At 47.7% G+C, this 12,741-nt stretch overlaps 2 protein-coding genes across 2 annotated transcripts; one reads left to right on the forward strand and one right to left on the reverse strand.

The window, feature by feature from the left end:
• The first annotated feature begins 41 nt into the window (after positions 1-41).
• On the forward strand, positions 42-8,903 carry fam53c (family with sequence similarity 53 member C). Its single transcript, XM_058627474.1, has 5 exons — positions 42-333; positions 2,944-3,302; positions 5,138-5,195; positions 5,794-6,839; positions 7,224-8,903. The coding sequence occupies exons 3-5, from the start codon at positions 5,189-5,191 to the stop codon at positions 7,497-7,499; spliced, it is 1,329 nt and encodes a 442-aa protein (XP_058483457.1). The 5' UTR covers positions 42-333; positions 2,944-3,302; positions 5,138-5,188; the 3' UTR covers positions 7,500-8,903.
• Positions 8,904-11,552: 2,649 nt separating this feature from the next.
• On the reverse strand, positions 11,553-12,501 carry LOC131458397 (heat shock protein beta-11-like). The gene has a single exon (XM_058627475.1). It carries the CDS (start codon positions 12,389-12,391, stop codon positions 11,723-11,725), a length of 669 nt encoding a protein of 222 aa, XP_058483458.1. The 5' UTR covers positions 12,392-12,501; the 3' UTR covers positions 11,553-11,722.
• Positions 12,502-12,741: the final 240 nt, after the last annotated feature.

The following is a 12,741-nucleotide window of genomic DNA, read 5'->3' on the forward strand; positions in this document are numbered from 1 at the left end:
CCCCCCCGCCGCTGCGCTGCGCGCGCGCCGTAGATGTTATTTATGAATGCCCACCGTCGAACACGGGCGCGTGCGCGCCCACAGACTCGTTATTATGATGTTTGGTCGTTAGGAGCCACCGGACGCTGGTCGGAGCCGGAGCCGGTGCTGCGGTGAGCAGCCGCACTTGATTAACTGGGAATGTTTTGGTAGCGGCGAGTGGAGCGGTGTGCGTATCTGTGTGTTTTAATAATAATCACGTTAGTGGGTCAACTACAAACCGAGCAGCGCCGCTGTCTGCCACCGGAGCTGCCGCACACCGACACCTGAACCCTACAGCGCCCGCCCGGCGAGGTAAGTGTGCGTCCCGGCTTGTCAGTGAGCATGATGACCGTGTGTGTGTGTGTCGCCTCTGGCCGGTGTGAGCTCCCTGCTTCTTCCGCAGCATCCTGATTCTCCTCCTCACACGCCGCTCGGAGAGCTCACAGGCCGCCCACAGCTCACCGCTGGTACCAGCCGGTCTAGGCTCTGGTTCTGGTTCTGGCTGTGGCTCTGGCGTGTGTGTTTGTGCGGCTGTGAGACCCTCCGGTTCGTGTCAGAGGACTGCAGGAGGCAGGAGGCTGGAGGAGGGGCCGTTCTCCCGGGCTGACCCTCATGTGTTCGGGGGGTTTGTTTGTGAATCAGCGCGGCTAACAACTGCTAGCATCAGCAGCTGCCGTTAGCCGCCGTTAGCTGCCGCCGCGGCTCCGGCCGCAGCAGCCTCCGCGGCGGCGGTACGGCTCCATACGGAGCTCGCGGAGCAGCCCAGGCCCCCACCACCACCGCCCCCCGGTGGAGGAGGCTCGCTGCTCCGCTAGCAGGTTTGTCTCATTGAGCAAGATGGCTGAATTTATTGTACCGACCTTGACAGTAATAACGACATGACATATTATTTATAACGGCAGCTCGGCCGGTGATGTAACGGCAGCCCGAGCACTGAAAATCCCCGATTTTATTGACGTGTTTATTCTTCTATTGGCCCCTCATAGTGAGTGAATGTCAGAATTTTAATCACGACACCCACACAAACATGTATGCAGCTGCGGGACGAGGCGTGTTAGCATCCCCCATTGAAAACAATAGGATGTGTTAGCCACAGGCTAGCAGCTGCAGCCGGAGGAGAGCAGCGGCCTGAGTGAGTCTGCGGCTCCGGCTCAGGCTCCAGCTCAGGCGGCACCGAGGCCTCGGCTGCCCGCTCCGCCTGTCACCATCATCTCCACCGGCATCAGAACCATGTCCACCATGTCCACCACCTCCACACTGACCACCACCGTGACCTCCATCACACATCTCACCATAATGACCAGCACAACCAGCAACATCATGACTACAACCAGGGCCGGCACACGCTTTTATGGGGCCCTAAACTGCCACCACCCCCATTACAACATATAAACATGTATTTTATTTTGCCGGAATTACTACTAAAATAAGAGATAACATCGGAACGTGTATTTTATTTCGTAGGAAGAACTACTAAAATGGAATATAACATAAAAAACGAATATTATTTTGTATGAATAACCACTAAAATGAAAGATAACAACATAAAAATGTGTATTTTATTTTGTAAGAATTACTACTAAAGGGAAATATAACATAATAACCAAATATTATTTTGTAGGAATAACCACTAAAATGAAAGATAACATAATAACCAAATATTATTTTGTAGGAATAACTAAAATGAAAGATTACATAAAGATGTGTATTTTATTTTGTAAGAAAAATGAAAGATAACACAGAAGTGTGAATTTGATTTCGTAGGAATAACCACGAAATGAAAGATAACATTGAAACGTGTATTTTATTTTGTAGGAATAACTACTAAAATGAAAGATAACATAGAAATGTTAATTTTATTTTGTAGGAATAACTACTTAAATTGAATATAATGTAGAAATGTAAATTTTATTTGTAGGAATAACTATTAAAATGAAAGATAACATCCATCCATCATCTACTGCTTTATCCTCCACCAGAGGGTCGCAGGGGGTGCTGTGGCAATCTCAGCTGATATCGGGTGATGGGGGGGTACACCCTGGACAGTTTGCCAGTCCATCGCAGGGCCACACACACATAGAGACAAACAATCATTCACTCTCACACTCACACCTATGGTCAATTTAGAGTGTCCAATTTACCTAATCCTCACATTGCATGTTTTTGGACTGTGGGAGGAAGCCGGAGAACCCGGAGAAAACCCACGCACACACGGGGAGAACATGCAAACTCCATAAAGAAAGGCCCTTGTTCCAACCAGGGTCTTCTCGCTACAAGGCAAGAGCGCTAACCACTACACCACCGTATGGATTCATCAAATGTATATTTTATTTTATAGGTATAACTATTAAAAATGAAAGATAACATGAATTTTATTTTGTAGGAATAACTACTAACATGAAAAAAACATCAAATGTATATTTTATTTTGTAGGAATAAATACTAAAAATAAAAGATAACATAAAAAGATGTATTTTATTTTGTAGGAATAACTATTAAAAATGAAAGATAACATTAAAAACATGTATTTTATTTTGTAGGGAAAACTACTAATAATGAAAGATAACAAAAACATGTATTTTATTTCGTAGGAATAACTACTAAAATGGAATATGACATAGGAACGTGGCTTTTATTTTGTAGGAATATAACAGAAACATGTACAGTATCCTGGTAGAAATGTTAATTGATGATAGTCGAGTTATTGACTCTAGTCCTGGGACGAGTTTGAAAATGTCGCGATTATCCTGAGATTAATTGCGATGATGAAAAAGATGTTTTAATATAATGTTTGTGAAGATTCTTCAGTCAACAAACGCTGCACAGCTGATGTCGCTGTAACCTGTCACTGCTCAGTCAGTGAGTGATTGATTGATTGATTGATTATTGAAACAGTTAAACTCACGTCTCCCTCCTCTCCAGGAACGTTGCCGGGGGCCACCGGTCACTCAGGATGCCCTTGTGAGAGTGGGAGGGGCTAACTGGCCCTAAGTTGGTGGTGGTTAGGAGAGGGCGGAGTCACGGCCCTTTGTCCCTCCCCTCTCCCCTCTCCCCCTCCTCGTTCCTGTGACTGCAAACGGCTGGACGGACCAACGGGCGTGGCTCTCCCCTCCTGTTCCTCCCCTCTCTCCCCCGGTCTCTCCACCTGTCTCCTCCCCCTCCTCTCCCTGCCCTGCCTCCCCCCTGTCCCCCACCACCATGCTGTGGTCGCGCTGCTGGTGGAGAACCTGAGGACGTAGACTCTGGAGGGCGACCCTGCTCAGCCGCGGGACGTCTACCTGGTGAGTCCCAGAAAGTCCAAATGCACACTGAGAAATGCTGGTTTGGGTCTGGTTTAAATCTTACTCAGACAAAATGTCAACAACAAACTTTCACCTTAAAGGGGACATATTATGCAAAATCAACTTTTTAACCATTTCAATACTTATATTTGGGACTCTGTGGGCCCTACCAGTCACCAAAGTGTGGAAAAAGAATACTCAGTCATGTTTACGTTGTTCCCCTTAGTGTAAGTATAGGCGATAAAACCCTCGATGTTGAATTCCCTGCGCTTATGACGGCAGCATGCGCATTTCACCGCGAATGTTACCGCCCACCAGTAAGTTTACCTCGAGAGCTCCACCTTAGCTCCACCTTAGCTCCACCTTGTCCCTGCGAGAGTTCAGGCGAGGGAGGAAGAGCGGTATTATGTCAACGCGGAGGGACAAGTGTGCTGTTGGTGGCTGCACAGTGGAGCACAGTGTTGTACACAAACTTCCAGCCTCGGAGGATTTTATATATGAAGCTAATGTGCTGGATAAAGTCAGCAAACGTGTGTTTGTGTGTTCGCACCACTTCACATCAGACTGCGGCCAGCGGTCGCAGTATTTAGTCAGCGACCGTACAAACACACACATTTTTAAGAAAAGGTCAAATAGAGCTCATAACTGACCATTCTGACACGTCCTAATTAAAAATATTTGTTCAGTACGTCCTCCATGACCGGAGCACAGACTCAGTCTGATACAGTCACATACAGCAGCTGGCGATCAGCGGTGCTGCACTCTCTGTGAAAATCCGTTAAAAAGACATAGGGACAGCACTGACTGTGCTCCGGAGACCTCGCCACCGCTGATCGCCGCTGTATGTGGCGATCAGCGGTGGCGAGGTCTCCAGAGCAGTCACCAGTCTGATACAGTCACATACAGCGGCAGATTATTCAGATCGCCGCGCGCCGCTGGCGATCAGTGGTGCTGTTCCTAAGTGTTTTTAACTGATTTACAGTTCGTCAGTGTTCGGCTCGATCCTTATGTAGAACGTCTCTTCCTTTGACGGCACTCTGGCTGTTTTCTGCGCACGCTGCCATGTTGATATTGTCAGAGAACTAGTGGAGGGAGGGGGAGACGAACAGAGCTGTAAAGCGCTGTAACGAGGACAAATCAGAAACCCCCTGGAAGAAGTGGGTGTGTGTTTGCCTGTGTCTCATTTGCATATAAAGGGACCATGCACGAAAACCGAGCGTTCTGAAAGGGGCGGGTTTAGCAGGGTTATTGAACTGCTATGATGCTTCATCCTTATGGTATTTTGACCAAAGCATGTCACTGACATGTTCATTAGGACACCAGGGAACTATTTTAATGGGGGAAATAGGGTATAATATGTCCACTTTAACTAAACAACCCAGCTAGATACAATAGCAATTAATGAAAAAGCAACCAAATAAGAGAGACCTACTGAAGTGATACTTAGCTTAATTCCAGTAGTCCTATGAGATACCCAGAAAGTCCTAATGCACACTGGATGCGCACACCTGGAAATGATTTCTTTGTTTTATGGAGCAAAGAAACCAGAAAGAAATCACATTTAAGAAGCTGAAAAATCACAGAAACTAAAGAGTTGTAGCTCTGGTTCCTTTGCTCCTGTGAATATCTGCACTTTCAGGATCCACTGACAGATTAATGAAGAACTTGTTGTAGTCTAAATATTTGAGAACAAGGGAACATAAAGCTGCAGATTTATTTACTTTAGTTTTTATATAAAGAACAGTTTGTGAGATGATGTTGCAGTTCTCTTTAATGTCCATGAGGTGGTGCTCTCAGACTTTAACATGTGATGTGTTTTTGTTTCTGTCTTCCAGTCCCTGCTGGACCCAAACACCCTCGCAGAGTGCTGCCCCCCTGATGGCTTGATGCCTGGTCAGTGTTTTACACTCTAGGCTCTTATTTTGAAAGTATTACTTTTTTTATGTTGCAGAGTAGTTCTGTTTTTTAGTTTTTGAAGTGTTATTGGTTGTCAGGGCAGGCCGTGCTGTGAGCGCCCCCTGCTGCTGAGGAATGTCCTGAAACATAGAGAAAACATGGCAGACAGTTTAAGTCTACCATCTCTTTAAGAACGGAATCAGGTCTTTATTTCCAACAGGAAACTGAAGTGGTCTGTAAACCACAATCACTCTCCCACACCAAAGCCCATAGAGAAAATCAGTGATTTAAACATCACACACACAGGAGTTGTTGATCCACTGCTGCCTCCATCACAAAGTTCAAATTTGAAATCTTTGTTCAGATTGACCTCAGTGACACAAAGTGACCACACAAGGCAGCAGAGGACCAGCAGCCTGTGTCCCCGTGAACTAAAATCACTGATTTTCTCTCTGGGGTTTGGTGATGTAGATTATTTGGTGAGATTTTCAAGTTGCTGAAAGAATGTTTGTGTGTCTGCTGTCAGACATGTTCTCTGTGACAGGGACAGTCCATTCATTGTTTTCCATTGTGTGTGGGTGTGTGTTTTTCACAGAGAGCAGCTACTGGCAGCTCTGCCCTCCCTCAAAGTCCGGCCTGCAGGGGGGGTTGCTGAGCTCTAGTTTCCCCCCCGGGCCTGTGCCGCTGGTGCCGCCTGATGCTCACCTGCAGGAAGGGGTGGACCCCCTGGTCCGGACGCCGTCTCAGCTGCCGCAGCAGCAGCTGCAGCATCGCCCCCTGGTGCCCAGCACCTCTGCATCGGAGCTGACCCTCCCTGGAGCTGCGGCGGCGACGACGGCGGCAGCACCTCCCGCCCCCGGCCTCCCTCCGCCTCCGCCACCGCCCCCCAAACGCCATTGCCGCTCACTGTCCGTGCCCGAGGACCTGTCGCGCTGCCGCTACACCTGGCGGCCCAGCGCTTCACGGGTCTGGACTCCTGTCAGCCGCCAGCAGTGCCACGGCGGGATAGGAGGAGGTGTTACAGGCATGGGGGCGGGGGTGGGAGGAGGGGTTATAGGGACAGGTGTAGCAGGGGGCGGAGCCTGTCCACTCCGCGCACCCAGCTCGTCTCTGAACTCGTCGCTGCACTCGTCGTCCAGCCCCACCTTCTTCAGCCTGGCGCTGTCTCCAGACTCTCCCCTGCCCTGGAGTTTCCCCTGGGATCCCAGCGAGGCGGCGGCAGGGGGAGGAGCCTGCTGCTGCTTCTTCCCCTCCCCCTCCTCCTGCTCCTCCTCACCCTCCCCCCTCCACCCGCCTCCCCCACCTCAGCGACGTTTCTCTCTCTCTCCCGTGCTCATCAGAGACTCGGCAGCCTCCACCTTCCTGCCTCCCCCTCCTGTGCCGAGTCAGGCGGCGGCGGCAGCTCCTCCCCTGGGCGGAGTTTCCGCCACTGTCAGGGCGACCTCGAGAGGCCCGGTGCCCGCCTCGCCCTCCTCGGCCTGCAGCACACCGTCGTCGCTGCGTCGCAGCCTCCCGCCACAGCTGCCACGCTGCCACTCTCAGCCATGTGACCTGCTGCTGCTGAAACCAGGTCTGAAGAGACGCCGAGATCCAGACCGACCGTGTGCCCGACCTGTCCTGGACTTCACCAAGATGACTCAGGTCAGTCAGTCCCAAGACTTAGCGTTATGATCAAACTGTGTCAAACGCTTTGTCTCAGGTCGCGTTCACTGTCTTTGTATCGCGTTCACTGTCTTTGTGTTTTTGTGTTGCGTTCACGGTCTTTCTGTCTTTGTGCTGTGTTCACTGTCTTTCTGTCTTTGTGTTGTGTTCACTGTCTTTCTGTCTTTGTGCTGCGTTCACTGTCTTTGTGTTGCTTTCACTGTCTTTCTGTCTTAGTGTTGTGTTCACTGTCTTTCTGTCTTTGTGTTGCGTTCACTGTCTTTGTGTGATAGTGTGTTTTTCTTCAGCTGTGTGTGTTTGTGTGTGTGTTTCTTTACACCTCTCTCTCTCTCTCCCCCCTCTATAACCCCCCCCCCCACGCAGACACGCAGCATCGACCCTCAGTGTCTGGAGCGCAGTGGCGGCAGGTTGGCGTGCGGCGGTGACATGTGCATGGGCGACTTCCGGCGCTCGTGCTCTCCGGCCGAGTGTCTGGGCAGGACCAGTATCGGGCCGCTGAGCGAGAGCGATGAGGAATGTCGCGAGGACGAGGACGAGGACGACGGCGAGGAGGACGCGGACGAGCGCGAGGCGGCGCAGCAGGCAGTGTTTGAGCGAGACTGTACAGAACTGGACTTGAACTTAATAGAAGAAAACTGACGACTTTGTAAATGAAGGCTGTACTCTGTTTCCCCTTTTTATAGTTTAGTTTTATTTTGAAAGGATCAGACCCCGCCCCTCCTCCCCACTTCCTGGACACCCTGGTCTCAACACTCGCCGCTTCTTTGCCACCAATCAGCGAAGCTCTCAGGAAAAAAAACACCTCCTCATCAGATGAGCAGCGGTAAAAGAAGCCGACTGAACACGACAGTGATGATGTGACTACGCCGCACGCCGGTCGCCGTAAACCGCGTTCGCCACAGTGACGGGAAACCGGGGACACAGATTTTCCTGCGACTGGACTCAGACCGTGGTGTTTTCCCGCCACTTCATGGCGTCCAAGTGTCTTCCAGCACGTACCGACCGACTAACGCGTCGCCGCTAACCTGACGCATCCACGCCGTGCCTGGCAACCAGGTTGAAAGGGTCAGTTCATCCAAAATCAAGTTTAACTACAAACAAATCCACGTTGTCGTCAAAAACTTCGTACTGTCGTCGCGTTGACGGATATTTTGATTTGTAACAAATGATCTGTTTTTTCACAGTCGATATCCCAGGATTTATAGAATAATTCTACTTTTCTTTCACCAGTGTTCGTTGACAATAATCGCAATACCGACACTAAGAAATCGTACCTGCCTGTCCCCAATGCTAAGCTAACTGCCCTCAAAATAAAGCAGGTACTAGCACTAACGTGTTCTCTCTCTCGGCCACGCCCCCCTCCTCCTCACAAGAATCATGACATTGTGGAGTCGCGTCGTTTGGAGTGAACTGATTTTATGAAGTGACGCAATGAAAGTGACCTCGGAGTTGTGATGCGTTCAGGTTCACCGGTGCGGTGTCATCAGGTTCCACTGAGCGCAGGAAGCCACTGATGCTGTCGATGGACCGAGTGTTCGCACATTCCAGACACGCACACACCCGTCACCATGACAACAACCCACTCTCTGTGTGTGTGTGTGTGTGTGTGTGTGTGTGTCTCCATTGATTATGTAAGAGAGTAAATACTATCGGCTGATTTCTTTACGATTATCCCGACCAAAATAAGTGCGACAAGATTATTGCGATAATTATGAAAAAAAAAAAAATGGCCTTGTCACGTAAAAAACAAACACACGAAAACGTTGGATGCGTAGAAATGTTTTGTTTCTAAACAAAAATACAGTTACAGTTTTTTCGGGGAGGTGTGTGGGTGTGACAGAAGGGGGCGGGGCATGTCACGTCATAATGGAGTCATGAATATTGCCTCGTTCGCAGTGTTAAATAGAATAAATAAATGCGTAAACGTTTGCATTCGTGATCGGGTTTCATCGTAAACCGCCGAAAACTAAAGTGAGTCTAGATTAAATCTGGATGCTGAGGAGTCGCAGAACCACAGTGTGTGAATGGATGAATGGATGAATGGATGAATGAATGAACCCCCCCCCCCACACACACACACACACAGCTTGACTGATGTTAGCGAACCCCCTGATTGTTCCTGTTTTTCTCCATCACAGTCTGTTCTGTCATTTAAAGGTACAGTTCTTTATTTATTTATTTATTTATTTTTTACTTTATTACCGAAAATTCCCGAAATTCTGTTATCTGCTTAAAGTTGGGGTTAAAGTTCTAACCCAAATGTGAAAAATCCTGTAGAATTCAAAAGTCCTCAGTCATAACCATCAGCAGGTAGTCCAGCAGAGGGCGCTGTGAGCTCATCTCAGCCTCGGATCCACATTGAACGTTCTGTCTTTGCGTTTTCGAAGAATACAAACTTTTATGTTTGTTTTGATGTAGAAAAAAACCACACATGAATAAAATAAATTGCGACATTGAAGTGCCTGAAAAGGTCTCAAAATCGCGAACTCTTCCTTTTAATTTGTCACAATAAGAGAAAAAGTCCCGCAGGTAAAGGAGCAGTTCAACATTTTTCGTCTTCTGTCACGAGTTGTTAACCTCGCGTAGCTAAACACCTGTTTGCTTGTTCATTGTCGGATCTTAAACGACGCCACCACTAGCTTTTTAGCTGGGGTTTGTCTTCTGATAGTAAGCTAATTTAAGCTTAAATGCTCAAATACCATATTGAACGTCCTACATGCTGACGTTAGCATTCCAATGTTAGCAACGGTGAATGAGCAACTGATCATTATACATGATAAACATCAGTAATTTAGTGATATTAGCATGCTAAAACATCAGCAGTTTAGGGTTGGAGTAATGTTAGCTCCCGTTAATGTTCTCCCCGTCTCCTATGCTAGGCTAACACTGTTGCAGATCAGCAGACTCCTTTGTAATCATGTGACTCAGATCAAACTGTTGAACTGTTCCTACTAACGTTAGCAGTTAGTGGTTAGCCTCTGTTAGCTTCGCACGTCAATGACAAACTGTTTATGACATAAAAATGGTGTGTTCCACTTCGTAGACGGAACTAGGAATCTATTGGAGTTTTATGGGGTGTTCCTGAGCTTAGAAACACATAGTGACCCCGACATCGTACAAGCACTGCGACTTTTAACGTTAATAGTGCTTCTGTTTTGTTTAAATCAAAAACACATCATGTTGTTTACGTTAGAAATGCAGCATAGAGCGTTTTTATTGACTGGTGTTGCTAACAGTAGTTAGCCTGGAATTCATTGGCGTCCATGTTTGTTTGTTTTTTTCCGACTTTTCACTCTCAGTTCCGAATTCCGACATAGAGGGAACGCAGCAAAGGTTTAAAGGGCCAGTTCAAGTTAATTTGAAATAAAGAAGGGAAAGTAATGTGTTTATGAAGGAATGTTCCTTTGAAACACACACACACACTCCACCGCCCCCTGCTGGTCTGTTGGTTAGTTTCTGTTGATCGGTCCATGACTCGGCAAAAAGCCTTAACTGAACAAACTTGTGTAAATCAAAGTGTTAAAAAAGAAGCGTGTTCTGTAGCTGTTTCACTTTTTAGTCCCACATTTTTATTTTTCATGTTTCTAATCTGACGTCGCGATGAAGGACAGAGGACAAAAAAACCAGGACGGAGGAGCAGCGTTAGCGCCGGGACTCGTCATCTCGCGTCTTTTAGAAAATGTTTTTTATTGTATGTGATGAAAAGGAAAGGGAAAAAAAAACAATGTGGCAATTTGAAAAAAGGCAGTTTGTGAATAAATTAAGTTTAATGAGAATTATTTTACAAAGAAAGTGGAAACACGGCGTCCTGTCTTTTCTTCACTGAGACGTGGATTCGTGGTTTCTGTTGTGTAGCACACGGTAGTGAAGTGGTCAATGTTGTCGCCTCGAAAGCAGCAAAAGTTCCACGTTCAACTCTAGTGAGTGGGCGTGGCCTCTTTCTCCAGCGGCGACTGTGAGCGTTTTCTGTCTTTGTTTTTGTCTCTGTGGTTGTTTTTATTTTCGGTTTATCAAAACTCGACTGTTTCTGCTGATCCTGGCGACACTTTCACGTCACTGTCACAACATTTTTACGTTACTTTTGCGTCACTTTTATGTCAATTTTTATGACACTTTTACGTTACTTTACGATACCTTTACGTTACTTTTATGACACTTTCACGACACTTTTACGTTACTTTTATGACACTTTCACGTTACTTTCACGTTACTTTACAACACTTTCACGTTACTTTTATGACACTTTCACGTTACTTTTATGACACTTTCACGTTACTTTTATGACACTTTCACGTTACTTTCACGTTACTTTCACGTTACTTTACAACACTTTCACGTTACTTTTATGACACTTTCACGACACTTTTACGTTACTTTTATGACACTTTCACGTTACTTTCACGTTACTTTACAACACTTTCACGTTACTTTTATGACACTTTCACGTTACTTTTATGACACTTTCACGTTACTTTTATGACACTTTCACGTTACTTTACAACACTTTCACGTTACTTTTATGACACTTTCACGTTACTTTCACGTTACTTTTACAACACTTTCACGTTACTTTTATGACACTTTCACGTTACTTTCACGTTACTTTTACAACACTTTCACGTTACTTTTATGACACTTTCACGTTACTTTTACAACACTTTCACAACGGGAAACAAAAATCCAAACCAAACATCACACAAAAACAGGAAGTTTATTAGAAACAGTTGAAAATCAAAGTGCTTCATGTTCCCTCTGCAAAGACGGGTGAATAGACGAGATGTTTCACTCTGTGTGTTCTCAGTTCAGTTTGTGTGGCGTTAGAAACATCACGTGAATCTCAGTGAAACAAAGACGCAGTAGAATCAGTTCTTCTCAGCAGGTTTGGTCTCTGAGGAGGAGGAGCTGCTCCCCTTTGTCCCCCCGCTGCTGCTGCTGCTGCTGCAGGAGGAGGAGGAGGTGATGGCCGGGGCTGAGGTGACGTTGATGGGGACGACCCTCTCCTTCCCGTCAGTCAGCGGCGTCTCTCGCGGCGCCTGGATCTGCAGTCGTCCTCCCACCAAGGAGCAGGTGACGGCCTCGGGCTCGACGCCGTCTGGAAGGTCAAACTCTTGCCTGAACTCCTGACACCTGTAGGAGTAGGAGCCCTTCCCGTTCTCCTGCTTCTTCTCCGTCTTGCCGCTCACCCTCAGCTTCCTGCCCACCTGTTTGACGGACAGCTCCTCCGGCGAGAACTCCTTCGTGTCCAGGCTGAGAGCGAAGCTGCCGCCGTCCCTGCCCACGTCCTGGAAGGCGATGGGCATGAAGACGCTCTTGCTGGAGGTGGTGTGGTCGATCTCGTCAAAGATCTTCTGGTGCAGCCTCTCCATGAACTCCATGCTCTGCCTCATCTCCTGCATGTGGCGAATCATCTCCTGCTCCATGTGGTAGAAGAGCGGCCGTGTCTCGGGCCACAGGCTGCGCACGGGCCAGTGCGGGTCCATGAAGGGCGTCATGGCGACGGGGGACGGCTGGAAGACGCTGGGACACAACATCCTGCTGCTGGTTGGAGGTCTGGAGGTCTGACTTTCAGATCTGCTGCTTCACTTTGTCTGCCTGATGTTCTGCTGCCCGGCTGTTTATATACACACACACACACACACACACACACACACACACACACACACCAGCGGAAAGTTCCAGCAGCATTATGTGTGTGTGTGTGTGTGTGTGTGTGAGTGTGTGTGTGTGTGAGCGCGCGCTCACGGTCTAAAAGCAGCCTGGTGCCACATGCCGACACATCTCAGCTTTGTTCTATTTCTGCTGCAGGATTCTGTCATCGTCTTTATGAAGCAGCTGAGACACTGATGTCCAAGAGTTAAATGAAGAGTGACGTTGACTCAGT

The sequence above is a fragment of the Solea solea genome, chromosome 4 (assembly GCF_958295425.1).
Source record: "Solea solea chromosome 4, fSolSol10.1, whole genome shotgun sequence".
Lineage (NCBI taxonomy): Eukaryota > Metazoa > Chordata > Actinopteri > Pleuronectiformes > Soleidae > Solea > Solea solea.

Coding starts and splice junctions, on each gene's coding strand:
- fam53c (XM_058627474.1), top strand. Junction 6,840..7,223: donor ACTTCACCAAGATGACTCAG/GTCAGTCAGTCC, acceptor CCCCCCACGCAG/ACACGCAGCATCGACCCTCA.
- LOC131458397 (XM_058627475.1), bottom strand. CDS start 12,391: ATGTTGTGTCCCAGCGTCTTCCAGCCGTCCCCCGTCGCCATGACGCCC.